The sequence below is a fragment of the Pogoniulus pusillus genome, chromosome 16 (genome assembly GCF_015220805.1).
Source record: "Pogoniulus pusillus isolate bPogPus1 chromosome 16, bPogPus1.pri, whole genome shotgun sequence".
Classification (NCBI taxonomy): Eukaryota; Metazoa; Chordata; class Aves; order Piciformes; family Lybiidae; genus Pogoniulus; species Pogoniulus pusillus.
Genome location: NC_087279.1, coordinates 18,154,991 through 18,172,720, shown reverse-complemented (window position 1 = coordinate 18,172,720; position 17,730 = coordinate 18,154,991). Strand labels below are relative to the sequence as shown.

At 46.5% G+C, this 17,730-nt stretch overlaps 1 protein-coding gene across 4 annotated transcripts in view; it reads right to left on the bottom strand.

The window, feature by feature from the left end:
- CHST13 (carbohydrate sulfotransferase 13) overlaps positions 1-17,730 on the bottom strand; it is a 95,363-nt gene that overhangs the window by 50,742 nt on the left and 26,891 nt on the right. For 3 of the 4 annotated variants that reach the window (XM_064156056.1, XM_064156058.1, XM_064156059.1), the window contains 3 exons: positions 12,892-12,973; positions 8,564-8,712; positions 256-331 (listed from right to left, as the gene is read on the bottom strand). In XM_064156056.1, the coding sequence (XP_064012126.1) occupies positions 256-313 (58 nt within the window). In that variant the 5' untranslated portion in view covers positions 314-331; positions 8,564-8,712; positions 12,892-12,973. Of the gene's footprint in view, positions 1-255; positions 332-1,050; positions 1,263-8,563; positions 8,713-12,891; positions 12,974-17,730 lie in introns of those variants that run through there. The other variant, XM_064156060.1, reaches the window with a different exon arrangement.

The following is a 17,730-nucleotide window of genomic DNA, read 5'->3' as shown; positions in this document are numbered from 1 at the left end:
AGGAGCCCCATAAATACTTCCATGTGCTGATGAAGTGAGAACATGGAGCTCTGTGCCTCACCAGTAGCCAAAGATTCCTTTCCATTTAACTTGCTTTTCAGCCAACTGCACATTCATGGCCATTTATAACTGCCTGCTGCACATTTGGTTCTTGTAACACGAACTTTTAGCCTGCACTGTCCTCTTCCAAATAGGAAAGTCATAACTCCACAACAACTGAACATGGGCAAAATAGAAAGTAAACAGCACCCTTACCAGAAAGGTGAGAGGCAGACTTCTTTTTGCTGAAGGCATGTTCTTCTGATCCCTGCATCAAGGTGAAATGATTTGCCTGTGATGGAAGAATGAGTCAGTGGCAGAGCAAAACAGGTAATTTGATTCCTAGCACTTTTCTCCAAAACACTAATATGTCCTCCTTCCTAGTCTCCACCTGGAGAACATTCTTTGTGAGACAGCCAGGCTTATTAGCAAACCAGTTTCCCTCTTCTACCTCCCCAAAAAGCTAGAGGTGTAGCAGAGTCCTGTGCTCGGTGCTGAAGGTCAGTCTCTGAGGATGAGCAGTCCTACAACTACCTGAAGGGAGGTTGTAGCCAGGTGGGGGTTGGTCTCTTCTGCCAGGCAACCAGCAATAGAACAAGGAGACATAGTCTCAAGTTGTGCCAGGGGAGGTTTAGGCTGGGTGTTAGGAGGAAGTTGTTGGCAAAGAAAGTGATTGGCATTGGAATGGGTTGCCCAGAGAGGTGGTGGAGTTGCCATCCCTGGAAGTGTTCAAGAAAAGCCTGAATGAGGCACATAGTGCCATGGTCTGGTTGACTGGCTAGGGCTGGGTGCTAGGTTGGGCTGGATGATCTTGGAGGACTCTTCCAACCTGCTTGATCCTATGATTCTGTGATGTGACTTTTTGGAGAGTACTAGCAGGTGGTATCTGCCTGTCCTGCACCTTGTTGGGGCAGCAGCAGTCACATATTGCAGGAACACAAAGCATTTCAAACATGGGCTCCAAATAGCCCTCACTGTTGTGATGGAGATTCTCTTCAAAATGAAACTTACAGGGAAACCCTTGTGCTGCCATCAAAAGTAGCCTTCTCTTCTTGGCTCATACTGAACATCCACTCCTTGTGTCAGGCACCTGGAGGGGATTTTTGGCTGTTTTCCTGACCTGCAAAAGAAGTTGGAGACCTCAAGGAGTCCTGCTGCAGCACAGTGGAAGGAATGAAGGACTGCTTGGATCAACCAAGCAGGCTGCAGTCATTGTCTCCTTGATGTTTCCAGAAGACATCAGGTTCTGATCTGAAGTAAAAGGAGAGAAGGAGAGTTGCAGAGAAATCAGGCATCTGACTGAAGCTACACAAGTACACAAGCATGTGAGGGTAGCATTGATCTCTGTGTCTCTGAGGGGAATGGAAAAACATTCAGCCTTCTACTAAATTCTCTTTACTTGCAGATTTGTTTTATTTACTGAGGTTCTCTCACAGTTCAGGAGTATACAGAGGAGTTAATTTAATTTACTGTGAAGTGCCACACTATGGTATGAAGTGTTTGACACACAGGCAGGTTTAAAAGGGCTTGCTGAATTGAAAAGCTGAGTTATATTTGATTGCATTCAAAGGGGGCAGAAAACAGAAGAACTGGAGGAAAATAATTTTCCATAGGTTGAAAGGAGATGGAAATTAATGATCTCTCACTACTAACTTACAGTCTCTTACGCTTTCTGTGTGTTAATGTTGAATCATAGGATCATAGAATCAACCAGGTTGGAAGAGACCTCCAAGAGCATCCAGCCCAACCTAGCACCCAGCCTTAGCCAGTCAACTAGACTATGGCACTAAATATCTTATCCAGGCTTTTCTGCAACACCTCCAGGGACAGCAACTCCACCACCTCCCTGGGCAGCCCATTCCAATGCCAATCACTCTCTCTGGCAACAACTTCCTCCTAACATCCAGCCTAGACCTCCCCTGGCACAACTTGAGACTGTGTCCCCTTGTTCCGCTGCTGGTTGCCTGGCAGAAGAGACCAACCCCACCTGGCTACAGCCTCCTTTCAGGTAGTTGTAGACAGCAATCTCTCTTGAATTGAGGAGCCCAGAACTGGACACAGCACTCAAGGTGTGGCCTGACCAGTGCTGAGTACAGGGGCAGAATAACCTCCCTTGTCCTACTGGCCACACTGCTCCTGATGCAGGCCAGGATGCCATTGGCTCTCTTGGCCACCTGGGCACACTGCTGGCTCATGTTCAGCTACTTTCTACCAGCACCCCCGGGTCCCTTTCTTCCTGGCTGCTCTCCACCCACTCTGTCAGCCTGACTCCTGCCAAGTTACCAAGAGATCTCTAACTATTCCTTTTTCTCTTGTTCCAATCAAATTCTTTTACTTAAACATCTCAAAGTGTGAGTTCACTTCAAGTTCACTTCCAGCACAAAGGGTAAACCTGTCACTTTGCTTCAACTTGCCCCACAGAATACTATGCTATCAGTGTGGCAAAATATGGACATGGGTCTGTAAGCTGGGTTGTTGTAGTTTTAGCAGGATCTCCCTTCAGCACATGTTCAATTCAGTCCAAAGGAGTGGGTTCTGTTGCAGCACAGAGGCCAGCCTGCTTGGATGTGCATTTGAACATTAGAAACAAAATGTTGCAGAGGAACTGGCTGAATGTCAAGAAAATGAGGCATTGTTCCATGGGGGGCACAGCTTCATCAAAACAGCAGGAGCATTTTAGCAGAGATGCACAGAGCTCTTCCCCCCTTGCTGGGGTCAATCTAACCCCAAAAGCTGCACTTGCCCACTGCAGCAGGAGGCTAAGTCCTGGACAGGTTAAGCTCATGTTATAATATCAGTGTATTTACACCCAAATCTTCCCAGGACACTGCTGAATGACATAGGGAATAATGCCATTTCTAGCACAAAGACAGCCTCTATCTGCAGAGAGGTTATGCTGCTCTTTAAAGAGCAGCCAAGAGCAGAATGTGCTCTCCAATATCCCCGGCTGCCTCTCAGCAGGAGAACAGCAGAGCCTCTCCTGCCAAGTGCCTGCATGCATCCGAGGAACTGAGCCTCCAGCAGCTCTGCTGATGCCACACTAAGTTGCCAGCTCTGCTGAGATCCACAAAGGTGCTGCATACTCCCAAACCATCCCCTGCCCGTGCTCTGTAATATTATCCACGTTCATCCTTGAACCTGGTGGGCATCATAGGCTCCCACCCTCACCCCTTCAAAATGCAGTGCAGATGAACTGCCTCTTCATTTCAGTCAAAGGAAGCAATCCATATAAAAGCTTTCATACAGAAGAGCATACTTCCCTCTTTGTGCATGGGGGGCATCAGCTGGAAAGAAGCCAAGCAATTATCCAGCCCTAGGAGGAAAAAACACAACCAAAACCCCAAACCAGCAAACTAGTTATCCTGAACAATTACAAACCAAGGCTGAAAGAGATTTAAATGAAGAATGAAACCCAAGGAGAAATAACACAGCTATGACAAAGCCTGCAGCCCTTGGGGAAAAGAGCATTTATCCACCAGCAGCGCTGCCTTGCTGGGGCTCCGCCTGCCTCTCCTCAGTGCCGCAGCTGGAACAGATTGCCCTAAATGTCCTGCACAGGGCATCCTGGCCCGCTGATCACAGCAAGCTCAGAGGAACCACATGCAAGGATGTGTGGCTGAAATCAGTCACAAGTCAATTGCCAGTGAAAGGACGTTCCTTTGGAGGTCATTGATCTGCTGGTTGCAAAGCCTGCTGACTGCCAGCCGCACCGGGTGGACTGGCCTGGCTCTTGCAGAGTGCTCTCCCTTGGCTTTTCGCCTGACTGAGCATTTGCACTACTTATATATTTATAGTTTTTATTTCACAATGCTCTTTGGAAGCTGAGGAAGTCTGCACTGTCCTTGTTTGGGTTGTCTCCTCCCTGCCACCATGGGATGGCTCCCTGGCAGAGATCAGTTTGGCTCTATTTCAGCGTGAGCAATCTTTAGGAGCAGGATGTGGCTTTCTCAAGTGCACCTGCTACTCAAGCTGACCTTACAGTTTCTGATGGCATTTTGCTCTTTTGGGGGGGCTGTTTCTCCTCTCTCTGGACTTTCTACAAGGAGTTCAGTGACAGAGCAGGCAATCAGTCAGCCTTTGGGCTGTGGCTGAGCGGGTGAGATGTGCAGACCTTTTTGCTATGACCCCTGGCAGTAAGGGGAAAGCACAGCTTTGAAGTAAAGGAGGCTGACTTTTTTTCTCTGCCTGAGAACATCAAATCTTCTGGATCAGACAGGCCTAGCCCAGGGCATTGTTCCTAGAAAAAGGATTGTTTTAGCTTTAACCTCAAACTGCACCCTGAACAGTTATGGGCCATGGGTGCAGATGGCTTTAAATTCCTCCAGCTGAGTTTGCATCTGGCCAGATGTGAGCCGGCTCCAGGCCAGGAGCCGCTGGGCTGCAGGAGCATGGCACTGAGTCCAGTGCTGCAGCCTGAGCCCTCCACACACAAATGCAGGAGTGGGACTTCGAACCATAGAATCAGTCAGGGTTAGAAGGGACCACAAGGATCATCTAGTTCCAACCCCCCTGCCATGGGCAAGGACACCCTACCCTAGATCAGGCTGGCCACAGCCCCATCCAGCCTGGCCTTAAACACCTCCAGGGATGGGGTCTCAACCACCTCCCTGGGCAACCCATTCCAGGCTCTCACCACTCTCATGATGAGCAACTTCCTCCTCACCTACCCACCTCTGGCTTTGCTCTATGACTTGACTGTCCTTTCTCTGTCTGAGGCTCAGCTTGGATGGGTGCCAACATCTGGACAGGGCATGTCTGCTCCACACAACCCACATGCTCATTCTGGCCTGATCTAACGCTGGCAAGAGAGGCTCATGCCTGGTAGCAGACTCGGGACTGTGCATTTTAAAATGCATTTTAAATGCACACCTCTTGCAATTTTGGTTGCAAACACTTGGCTACCAAGTGAGTTGTGATTTTTGGTGAGCTCCTTGCAACACCATCCATTCAGGGAGAACAGCAATAAAACAAAGCAGCAAAGTGTGCAGGGTTACTTGCAGCACCTGCCGTGTGATCCTAGCTGTGGAAGAGGTGGCTCACCCCTCTGGCACCAGGCCTTGATGCCAGCAGTCTAACAAGGCAGCTGATAAAATCCAAATGCTATGTGAAGCAGGATTTCATTAAAATAAAATATACCAAGTACATTGCATGTATTGATTTGTAATTCTCAGCAGAGAGAGAGAGAAAACTTGATGTTTTCAGAAAGTGATTGCAGACAGTTGGAATGGGCTGCCCAGGGAGGTGGTGGAGTCACCATTCCTGGGGGTGTTCAAGAAAAGCCAGAATGAGGCACTTTGTGCCATGGTCTGGTTGATTGGCTAGGGCTGGGTGCTAGGTTGGACTGGATGCTCTTGGAGGTCTCTTCCAACCTGGCTGATTCTATGATTCTATAATAGTCGCTCTAGCTGCTTGCAAGGGAGCACTCAAATCTTTGTCTTGCTTAACAGCTTCTGCAACAAAGACTTCATGAGGGGGTTTGGACACTTTGAAAGGATCAGCAATTATCTGTGGTGCTGGCTTTGCATTTACTTTCCTTGCATATTCATGCCAGCAATATTTTAGCATGCACATAACAGGAGGAAGCGAAGACTGACAGTGGGGGATACAGCTGAAGTGAAGCAGATGTCTTTTAAATTCTGAACACATGCAGCACAGAAACACTGAGTGATCGAACACAAACTAGAAAACAAACCAGGGAAAAAAATATATATGTATATATTCTGCTTAAAACTGAGCACTGCAGAAAAAACAAAGAGCCCAAGTGGTGCAAACCAAACTTGCTGAGAAAACACCCTTCACTCTGAACACCTCCCTGCATTGCTGAGCAGCACAGGTAAGGAATGGCAATAAATTTAGTTCTTTGTCAACCATGTCCCTTTAATTATCACTTTTTGGCACAGCACAGAGAACACCTCCAGGCCAAAACACAATTGATGTTCAAAGTACAACTACTCCTTCCCTTTGGGAATGAAAGTTTTCTGAATATTATATAAACATATTTGGATCTACTTTTATTTCTTTAGAGCTTCAGCTCATTAGCAATTATGCTATTAACAGTGAGTCAGAGGACGTTTTGCTGCTGTTTTAAAGCATGTAACTTAAGGTCAGAACCTCCTAAACTCCACCAAGCAAGCAGCCCTGATGTGAAACAGCTTTATTCACTCCGGAGGGATTGCTCTAATGAGCAAGGTTTTGCAGCATGTGATCCTAGACTGTGAACTGTATAGAGGCATTCATTTTAATTGCAAGGTGCTGGGTACATCCAGGCCAGAGCAAAACATCAGGATAAAAGAGCAACTCTAGAGAAACAGCAGATAATTATAAAATGAAAAAGAACCAAGGGGAGAAGGTTTCTCTTTTTCCTGATGCTTCTGGTAAGCTTCTTCAACTGAGGCAGCAACCAGAAGTCATTAGGAAAGTGCTGTGACATGCAGGCAGTGAAAAATAACCCCTCAAATCCAGACTTTTACAATAATCACAGACCTGAAGACAGGCATCCAGCTTCTCTTGGAGCAGCAGACCTCAAATGTAACCCACATGCCAGAGGCTATCTTTGGTACAGAAGCCCTTCTGGATAAACCAATGTGATGAGTTTCTTGGCAGTAGAGCAGAGTTACTTATAACTCTGCACAGCTTTTGCACAGCACAGATGAGGCCACAGAAAGAGGCAGGCTGAGAATCATAGAATCTGAGAATCATAGAATCAACCAAGTTGGAAGAGACCTCCAAGATCATCCAGTCAACTAGACCATGGCACTAAGTGCCTCATCCAGTCTTTTCTTGAACACCTCCGGGGTGTTCAAGAAAAGGAGGAGGCTCAGCTGCTTCCTTTTGCTGCAACTCACTTTGTGTTTCATGAATTTTTGATCCATGTGGACTAGACAACTGCCTCCTCTCCTACCCTTTGATTTCACTTGAGTTTCAGAGCAGGGTGAAAAAATGGACATAAAAGTCAGATTAAAACACAGCTTCTGTGTTGTGCATGTGCCCATTGGCTCAAATCACACCAAACGCTCATCCTATCCCAGTTTTTGAGACCAGACCAAAATGTCAGCTTGCACTTCTCTCAAAAAGCCTAAGATTCCCTGGGCTGCTTGCATGGCCACGACCTGGCTGCTGGCTGCGTGGCAGTACCACACAGGTTTTACACACAGCTTTGCTTTTCGCTTGGGTACATTTCTGCTAAAGCTGTCTCCTTGTCAAAAGCCACAAAAGATGAGGCAGAGAGGGGGGGGAAAAAAGCCCCCTCCAAGGCTGTCAGTGAAACTGTTCTTAAATAAGGTGACATAAGCCTCGCATACAGAAGATTAAGCTTAATCTCTCAAAAAGGGCCAGCAGAAAGGCTGGTAGACTTCAAAACGAGCTACAACAGCTGTGTTTTGGTTGGCCAACAACTGCTCTCCTCTTTGGCTGTGGCTGGCTTGGCTCATGTGAACAAGGCAGATTATTAAAATCCAGCACTCAGCAATTCCATCCTTGGAGCACTTGACAGAGCAGCCTTCTCCCTTTGTGTTCCGCTGCATCGGCTGAACGCGCTAACAAAGCCAAGCAGAGCGATAATGCGACGTGCCCGTGACAACAGTCAGTGATAATTGTATGGTACCCTCCTCAGTTCAAAGCAAAAGACAGCATTTACTGGCTTCAAGCACGTCTTTTTGTTTCAAATATACCTTTTGGGTAGGGAAATGCCTGCCCTTCCCTCTGTCTCATGTAACTGCTGGGTTTAATTGGCCTTATTTCAGAGCATAATAGATAAATCAGCAAGACATGGCAGAAGTTGGAATAAATCAAGCTAAAAAGCTTTTCATAACTTACTAGTCACCACAGAAGGAGAGAAACTGCCCATTTTCCACAGAAATAAGCTATGCTACCGACCTGAAGAGTAGCTTGAAATAATCAACAGGACCAAAAAAAGAAAGGGTGTGTGTATTGAGTGGATCTGTGGAGCCACTCCACCCAGTACAATGGGAAGAAATTAACTGGGTGGACCCAGGGCAGCTCAGAATGACAGCCCTTTACATTGCTGTGCCTGCAGATAGACATTTCTTGCACGGGAGCATAAGAGCTTGAAAAGCAGAGTGTGACAAAACAAAGCACTCTGAGAACCACAAGGAAAAAAAAGGGGGGTGTAATTTGTAGCAGATAAAAGACAATCGACTGTGTGTTTGCAGGAATGCAGGCTCTCATTTCTGCAGTTATTAGGTCGTTTGTTAGGTGATGTTTCCTGTGTGATATTTAGAGTTATTGGGGGAGGATGTCCTAACATCCATGTTTATTAGATAACTTCTGGGACCTTGCTGTGGGAGACTGTAAGAGAAAAGAATGAGGGAGATAAATTGTCTAAGAAAGGTCAAGTGCTGTGTTTGAATACAAAGAGCACAACACACTTAGCTGAGACAAGGGAAATAACCACACAGCGCCCTTTTTCCTGCAGATGTAGTATGTCTGGTATTCAGATCTAACCTGGTATCTAGGACATCTCCAGACAAAAAAAAAAAAAGGAAAAAAGGAATGCAAGACTCACCAGTTCCTGCTGGGAAGGAAGGAGCTCAAAGGAGAGATGCAGGTTCAGAAAAGGCTGGGAGATCTGCAACTGTGTCCAGTTCTGGGCTCCTCAATTCAAGAGAGATGTTGACACACTGGAACATGTCCATCCAGAGAAGGGCAACAAAGCTGGTGAGGGAACACAGCCCTGTGAGGCTGAGGGAGCTGGGGTTGTGCAGCCTGCAGAAGAGAAGGCTCAGGGCAGACCTCATTGCTGGCTACAACTACCTGAAGGGAGGTTGTAGACAGGTGGGGTTGGTCTCTTCTGCCAGGCAAGCAGCAACAGAACAAGGGGACATAGTCTCAAGTTGTGTCAGGGGAGGTCTAGGCTGGATGCTAGGAGGAAGTTGTTGGCAGAGAGAGTGATTGGCATTGGAATGGGCTGCCCAGGGAGGTGGTGGAGTCGCTGTCCCTGGAGGTGTTGAAGCAAAGCCTGGATGAGGCACTTAGTGCCATGGTCTGGTTGATTGGCCAGGGCTGGGTGCTAGGTTGCACTGGATGATCTTGGAGGTCTCTTCCAACCTGCTTGATTCTATGATTCTATGAAAGACCAGAAGAAACCCTGCAGGAACAGAAAGGCATGTGCCACACACAAAAAAACTACACAGTGATAATAAGATGTACAACTTAGAGATAAATTGATAAAAATGAGTTTCCTCCTATTTGAAGGGTTTCAGAATGACCCTGCTGCAGGGTCTGGACCTTTGAGGTTCATCAGCAACCCTGTTGTTGACAGCCTGAGCACCATAGAGCTTTATGCAACCGCTTTGGTACAGGATTTGAGGGTAAGACTGTATAAAATGTGGATTGGGCTCCAACACAGGTTCAGAAAATACATTAGAACCATTAAGGTTGGAAAAGACCTTTAAGATCATCATTATGCATTATTAAAGCTTAGTCAAAGTCTGGTCACCATCACCTCTTTGTGAATAGGTTTGTTTCCTTAGGACAGCAGGAGAATGAAAGTCAGCACCGCTCCGTGCACCTTCATGACAAAGATATTGAACCAATACTTCAAACAAAAAGAAAGGAAAACAGAAGTGTAGTTTTTGTTTGGAAAAGAAGAAAAAAATTCTCAGGCACTGTATCAGTTGTACAGGGAGAAATATTTGAAGTATTCAGGTTTTATTTCTGGAGTCAAATCAACTTGATTTCCTCTCCCTCAACAGGACGTCGCTTTGGTATTTGATATCTTGTCTCTGCATTTTGAAATGCCAATTGTGTTGTTGTTGTCAGTGAAAGAGATGTTAAGAATCCTTCCAGAATGCACCTGTGGATAAATGTTAAATTCATTCATCTTCATCGTGGCTGAGCAATGTTACTTGAGGCCACGCTGCTGCAAGTCTGTTTGGGGCCTGACTCTTCTCAACCCGTGCCTTTGTGCAGAGGTGATAGCATCACTGGTGCCAGCTTTGCCAATGGATCTCAAACAAGCAACATCACCGAACTCTTGGCAGGAGCAGAATCTCCTTGGCTGACCTCCAGGAGGCAGTAATTTGAGAGTGAGCTCATCTGATTTGAAGGGTTTGCTTGCTCCACTGTGCTCTGCATTTCTTGTCAACGTTGTGTGCACAGATCTGCTACTGTCTGATTGGAGCAGAGAGAACTTGGTGAGAGGAGTACATACTTCACGTGCTCCTGTCCACTGGAACCTGAGTCTGCAAGTCAGACAGTAGGAGTAGGGAGCACATCAGAACATTTGGGAGTATAAAAGCTGCACACAACTATGCCTTTAACGGCATAGATGTGTGCAGCTAATAGTTCATAGACATCCCTGCTGGCTAATAGACATCCCTGTTTTACAGAGCTGAGAAGCTCTTTTCTTGTTTGAGAAGTAAGTTTTACCAGTAACAAAATGGGAAGGCTTGTCTTCACTGTGAGGTTTTTATCCACAACAGTGATGGAGCAGAGAAAGGAAAACTTGTGGTTCAGCTCTGCAAAGTCTGGTGTGGCTAGAGTTGCAAATATCACTTTCTGACTCGTAGAAAGAGCATGTTTGATCTGGGAATTTCTCAGTCAAGAAAGTTCAGTGTGGACTGGTATCATCTGTTAGTTACATGATGTAGTTCTACTTGACTGCTAAAGCCTTTACACCTTTTAGTGATGGACATTTTCCATACAGATGGCACTGAAGGCTCTAAACCCCACACAGCTCTTCTCTCCCTCTTGGCTGCTGGTTGAAGTTTAGGTTCTGGAACCCACAATGCAAGGACATGGAACTGTTAGAGCGAGTCGGGAGGAGGGCCACAGAGATGCTCGAGGGCTGCAGCAGCTCTGCTATAAGGACAGGCTGAGAGAGTTGGGGCTGTGCAGCCTGGAGAAGAGAAGGCTTCGAGGAGACCTTGGAGTGGCCTTCCAGTATCTGAAGGGGACCTACAGGAAGGCTGGGGAGGGACTATTTGCAAGGTTTTGTAATGACAGGACAAGGGGTAATAGGTTTAAACTGGCAGAGGGGAGATTTAAACTAGATGCTAGGAAAGGGTTCTTTGCAGTGAGGGTGGTGAGACACTGGCACAGGTTGCCCAGGGAGGTTGTGGCTGCTCCCTCCCTGGAGGTGTTCAAGGCCAGGTTGGATGAGGCCTTGAGCCACCTGTTCTAGTGGAAGGTGTCCCTGCCTATGGCAGGGGGTTGGAACTGGATGAACTTTGAGGTCCCTTCCAACCTAAACCACTCTGTGAAAGCAGCCGAGGAGCTGAGGCAGAACTCTGCAAGGAGGCTGAACATGGGCACTGGTGACATTAGCTCTTAATTAGGAAAAGGTTTAAGGTCCACATGAGTTGTTTGTGAACAGCTGTCAAACTCTTCTGACAAGGTGTGTTTTTTCCATGGCAGTGTCACCTCCTGTCCCACAGAGCCACACTGTGCAGTGCCATAAAAAAACCCAAAAGAACAGCATCAAGCTCTGCTCAAGCACTTAAAACTGAGAGCACTCAGCATAGCCATCCAGGTTTGCTCACTTGGAGAGAAGAAATTGCTCTTTATTCTTTGGATGCTGAGTTTGCTCTGCAGTGCTGCTAAGCTAGGAGTATGTGGAGTGGTTTAGCTTCTGTTGCCTTTTTTCCTGTTGTTTTTAACTTTATCATCTGTGGAAATCTGTATCTAGAGTAGCTCGAGCAAATTCATTTTACAAGGTGAATGTAAATGAAAAGAGTCATCTAAGCTGTCACTGTCTTAATGCAGGATTTGATTATTTTCTTTTCTTCCATCTCCATCTGCTGTCTGCTTATAGCTACTCAAGCTTACAATTTGCAATGTCCCTGATTGACACTTTCTGCTGGAGGAACACCTTCTCCATTATCCCTACACCCTCTTCAGCATCTGATCTGCAGAACGAGACTGGCATCCCAGCAGTGCAACCGTATGATCTCTAGCTCTTTTGCTGCAGTACAGAAGTGTGGCTCTCTGAAACTGCAAGTGCCATTTGGTCTGAGCTGCTTCAGTTTTAAGACTGAGAACTGCACAAGAGAATCTGAAGTCTCTTGGAGCTACATTATTGTTATAAAAATGAGGCTGATGGTGACAGTTTCCATTATGGTAAAGCAGATGAGTTCTTATAACTCCTTTTGTCAAAAGTAAACTCTTCTGCTTGCCCCCAAAAGATAATTCCTCTGTTTGAAATGTAGACCTGATATTCTGCTAGTCAATTCAATTTCTCTGCCTTCTTAGCTAGACTGCAGTTGTCACTCAGTTTCCCAGATGTGGCACTATGAGGGAGAGACTTATTCACTGCTCTTCTCCCTGAGGCTGTATTTTGGATCTGCAGAAATCAACCTGAAAGAACATCTTATGGTGCAGTTCTCATGTCTTTGCTGTGCCACCTCCCCTGTACCTTCATGGTACATGTCCAGAGAAGGGCAACAAAGCTGGTGAGGGGCCTGGAGCACAAATCCTATGAGGAGAGGTTGAGGGAGCTGGGCCTGTTTAGCCTGGAGAAGAGGAGGCTCAGGGGTGATCTTATTACTGTCTACAACTACCTGAAGGGGCATTGTAGCCAGGTGGGGGGTGGCCTCTTCTCCCAGGCAACCAGCAATAGAACAAGGGGACACAGTCTCAGGTTGTGCCGGGGTAGGTATAGGCTGGATGTTAGGAAGAAGTTCTTCACAGAGAGAGTGATTGGCATTGGAATGGGCTGCCCAGGGAGGTGGTGGAGGCACCATCCCTGGGAGTCTCCAAGCAAAGCCTGGCTGAGGCACTTAGTGCCATGGTCTAGTTGATTGGATAGGGCTGGTTGATAGGTTGGACTGGATGATCTTGGAGGTCTCTTCCAACCTGGTTGACTCTATGATTCATTAAAATAAGCCTACTAACCTCCATCAGTTCATTGTCACTTCCATGAGTCCTCCTTGCTAACAACATCCTGGTTTGTTTTCAACTGGTTTCTGGCATGCTCCTGCGAGTGACCATAAACAGGGGAACATGAGAACACATGCAGGCCCATCACTCTAAAAGGCAGACAAGGTTTCATTTTAGGTCAGCCTTGACAGCATGCTTTTGAGAAGACCTTACCTTGATGGATGGACAGAAATCTCTGCACTCTGACCACAAGGGTCCCTCTGAATCACACAGAATCACTGAGGCTGGAAAAGACCTCTGAGACCATCAAGTCCAGCCTATAACCTAACTCCACCACATCAGCTAAACCACACCACCAAGGTGCCACATCCAATCTTTTCTTAAAGACCTCTGGGGATGGTGGCTCCAGCATCCCTCTGGGCAGTTGTGTTAGTTTGAGCCTAGCTAGAATGTTTTGGTGAGAAGAATTAGATTATAGGCTGTGAAAAGGAAACAATGCTCATGTCTACTTCACTCACAGGCTTGCTGAGATGTTTAAGAACAAGAACACAAACACAGATAACAGAGTCTCGCTTTGGGCTGCACTTTTCTTTTTTCTAACTCACTGCCTGACTAATCCTTCTGCTTCCTAACCCCCCTGGCCAACCCTCCAAACTCACCTTGAATGCAAGACAAAGTCTGGGGTAAGGTAGAGGGGTGGGAGGCTGGTGGAAGGGTGGTTGGGAGCCCCTCCTGGAGGCTCTGGTTTCTGGGAGGGCTGTTGTGTGTCTGTATGACTTTTTAACTTGTATATTCCTGTCTGTAGCTGTAGATATTGTAAGTATCTGCTTGGATATTGTGCTAAGCTGTAAATATAGCTTCATTCATTCAATTTCCAGAGCAGTTGAATCTAGTCTGGGTGACTTTAAGTGTGGAGTGATGGGTAACACCCAAACCATCACAGCAGCCCATTCCAGTGCTTAATCAACTGATTTGATTTCTTCACTACCTGTTCCAGGGAATGTTTCCTCTGGGAGATTCCCCCCAGCCAGGATTCTATATGTAGGAGCCTACACAGCACCATCTCACCTCACCTGACCACACACAATAAGAGCAGCTAACAGTGTTAAGGATGCCCAAGCCTGAAGTAGTGTGGAGTTGCAGGGGAGACATCTTAAACTGGAGATACAGCAGGGATGAGGGATTAGTTACAATATCAAGATGGAAAGGAGTGATTTGGAGACTTTCCCCCTTCCCATTACTACTGATTCAGTGAAGCAGGTTTTCTTTCTTCTGAGCTGCAGTCATAGCCAGCAGCATACACAGAATAAGGATTGAAATATTTTGAAGTGCTGTCACAGTGTGAATGATTTTCTTTGGAGCATAAAATCAAGCTGCAAAGTTATTTTCTGTCTGCAGCGACACAAGAAGAATATGAATGTGATCATATCTGGCCCTGGGCATACAGGGGAGCAGAACTGGCCTTAACGAGATTCTCTTTTTTATTTGGAGCTCTTCTAGCAGAAATAAACTCCAAAAGAATATCTGAATCTGGCTGGATGTCTCTTAAGAGGAGCAGGGTTTCTGCATAGCTGAAACAGCATGACTTTGATCACTGGGAGGCACATGATTTAGTAATTTCATTATGCATACCTTTCCTCAGCAGGCACCACAGCCTAAAACAGACAGAGGCAAGCATTAGATAAAACAAGATTGCTTTCTAGCTAAAGAGGCTGGAATCTTGCAAGGCACAGGCATCTCTGGTGCCTTGGCTGCAAATAGCAAGTATTCAGCATGCCACCAAATTGAGCCTTAGCAGAGTCCTCCGCACAGAAGTGACATTGTACAGGATGCCTTTGCTTTCTTCCTTCCATAGTAAACATCTGTCCATGTCCCACCTTCCTCCTCCTCCTCTTCTTTTTCCTCACACGTGTTATGCACAGAGTGCTGTTAGCATCCTGATACTCACTGTCAATTCGGGTTGCTCTGACCATCCCCAGCTCCTTACCCCTCATCCATTCAACGTCTGTCCAGGCTATGAAATCATCACAGAAGAGGCCTGGATCTCAGATCTACCTAAGAAGGATCTAAACAGCATTTTTAACCACATAGTAAGTAAATACCCTCAACGTGGTGACCTTGTCATGAGTCACAGAAAGCTACTCAGTAGCACAGAACTAGCCAGATTGGAAGAGACCTCCTGGATCATCGAGTCCAAGCTATCACTCAACACCTTCTAATTAACTAAACCATGGCACTAAGTGCCTCATTCAGTCTCCTTTTAAACACCTCCAAGGATGATGACTCCACCATCTCCTTGGGCAGCCCATTCCAATGCCAGTCACTCTTTCCATGCAGAACTTCTTCCTAACATCCAGCCTAAACCTGTCCTGGTGCAGCTTGAGACTGCATCATCTTGTTCTGTCACTGGGTGCTTGGAAGGAGAGACCAACCCACACCTGGCTACAACTTCCTTTTGTTCCTAGTTGTAGAGAACAATAAGGTCAGCCCTGAGCCTCCTCTTCCCCAGGCTGCACACCCCCAGCTCCCTCAGCTGTCCCTCACAGGGCTGTGCTCCAGCCCCTTCACCAGCCTTGTTGCCCTTCTCTGGTCACCTTCCAGCACCTCAATATCTTTCTTAAAATGAGGGGCCCAGAACTGGACACAGTTCTCAAGGTGTGGCCTGACCAGTGCAGAGTACAGGAGCAGAATGACTGCCCTGCTCTTGCTGGCCACACTATTCCTGACACAGGCCAGGATCCCATTGGCTCTCTTGGCCACCTGGGTACACTGCTGGCTCATGTTCAGCTACTCTCTACCAGTACCCCCAAGTCCCTCTCTGCCTGGCTGCTCTCAGCCACTCTGTCCCCAGCCTGTAGTGCTGCTTGGGGTTGTTGTGGCCAAAGTGCAGAACCCTGCACTTGGCCTTGTTAGAACTCATGACATCAAGTTTCTTTCCCACTAGAAAATTATTTTGTTATTATTGATGAAGGTAACAACAATTACAGGTGCAAAGTATAACTTTTTGAAGCCAGAAGTACCCGAAGATCTCATAGCCATAATTCAACATCCCATCTCTTTTTTCCTTATGGAATAATGAGCAACATGAAAATCAGTTCAGTAAATTTAGAATTTTGCCTTAGCAGTTCCTCTGTCTTGAGGTTTCAGAGTTTTTTCCTTGAGATGTGTTGGAGAAATAAGGTCTTTATTTCTCTCTGGAGCCTGTGTTGGCTGAATTAATCAGAGCTCTTCATGAAAAGATTCCAGCTCCTATGAACTCATCCCAATTTCTTCACTTGTTAGCTCTCATAGAATCAAGCAGGAACAAAGCACACCACAGTACTTCGGTAGGAATCCATCAGATGTGGTTAGCACACAGAACATTTTTTTTCTGCACACTCTGCAGGAGTATTCCCAAGCCTTTCTCTACAATACCAGGTCCTTTTCCTCCAGTGGAGGGTGGAAACAACCAGAGCCAGCCTTCTGCCCTACCCCAAGAGCAAAGCCTGCACTATGCTTCTCCCTCAGTAAGCAAGCACAGCTTGGCTTTGCTGGTCATAGCAGCAAGATGTGTGCCACACAGCAACTCAAGACAGACATGCTGTAATGATGCATTATTTAGCAGAGGGGAAACAGTGTCTGGAAGAGTCTGCTTTGATTGCAGAGCAGATTCTGCATTCACATCCCAGCTCTCCAATTCTCTGCCCTTTTTTCACAGAGTCATAGAACGGTAGGCTTTGGAAGGTACCTCTGGAAATCATCTAGTCCAACACCCAGCTACTCAAAGCAGGATCTCCTAGGTCAGGCCACACAGGAATGGTGTCCAGGCAGGTTTTGAAAGTCTTCAGAGGAGACTGCAACCTCTCTGAGCAGCCTGTTTCAGTGTTCCATCACCCTTACAGTACAGAAGTATCTCCTCGTGCTGAGGTGGAGCTTCCTGTGCTCCAGCTTGTATGTATTTGAACTAGATGATCCTTGTGGTCCCTTCTAATCCTGCCTGATTCTATAATTCTATGATTCTGTGATTCCATAGTCCCTTGTCCTATCACAGGGCATCACTGAAAAGAGACTGGCCTCTTTTTCTTCAGTATTTATAAACATTAATAAGATCATCTCTCAGTCTTCCCTTCTCTAAACAGCCCTTCCTCACAGGATGGATGTTTCAGTCCCTTCATCACCCTTGTAGCCCTCCATTGGACTCCAGCAGTTCCTTGTCTCTCTTGAAATGGGAAGCCCAGAACTAGAAACAAATACTCCAGATATGGTCTCATGTCTCCTATGGTAGAGTAGTATCAGAGGAGCACCTTCTTCTACCTTCTGGACACACTTTTAATGCACTCCAGGATACCATTGTCCTTCTTGGCCATGAGGGCACATTGCTGTCTCATAGACTGTCCACCAGGACTCCCAGGTCCTTCTTGGGGAGGGATGCTTTGCAGCAGGTCAACTTCTAATCTGTAGTGGTGCACAGTGTTATGCTTCCCCAGGTACAGAACTCTACACTTATCCTTGTTGAACCTTACTGGGTTCCCCTTCAGCTCTCCAGTCTGCCCAGATCTCACTGAATGGCAGCACAGACTTCTGTTGTATCAGCTAACCCTTCCAATTTCATACCATCAGCAAACTCTATCCCTTCATCCACTCCATTGATGAAGATATTTTGGCAGACAGCTGAACCAAATGGCCTCTGTTTCTAGTGAAAATAAAAGAACATGCACCAAAATCCTCTGAGGAGAAGGCTTGAAGTGTGAGCTCATGGACAAGGCTGGTCTGACAGCACTGGAAATGAGGACCACTGCCGTTAGCTGTTGCAAACTGACAGCAACACATAAGTCATGACTATCATTAAGCTGGATAGGAAGTGAGTCCTCTGCA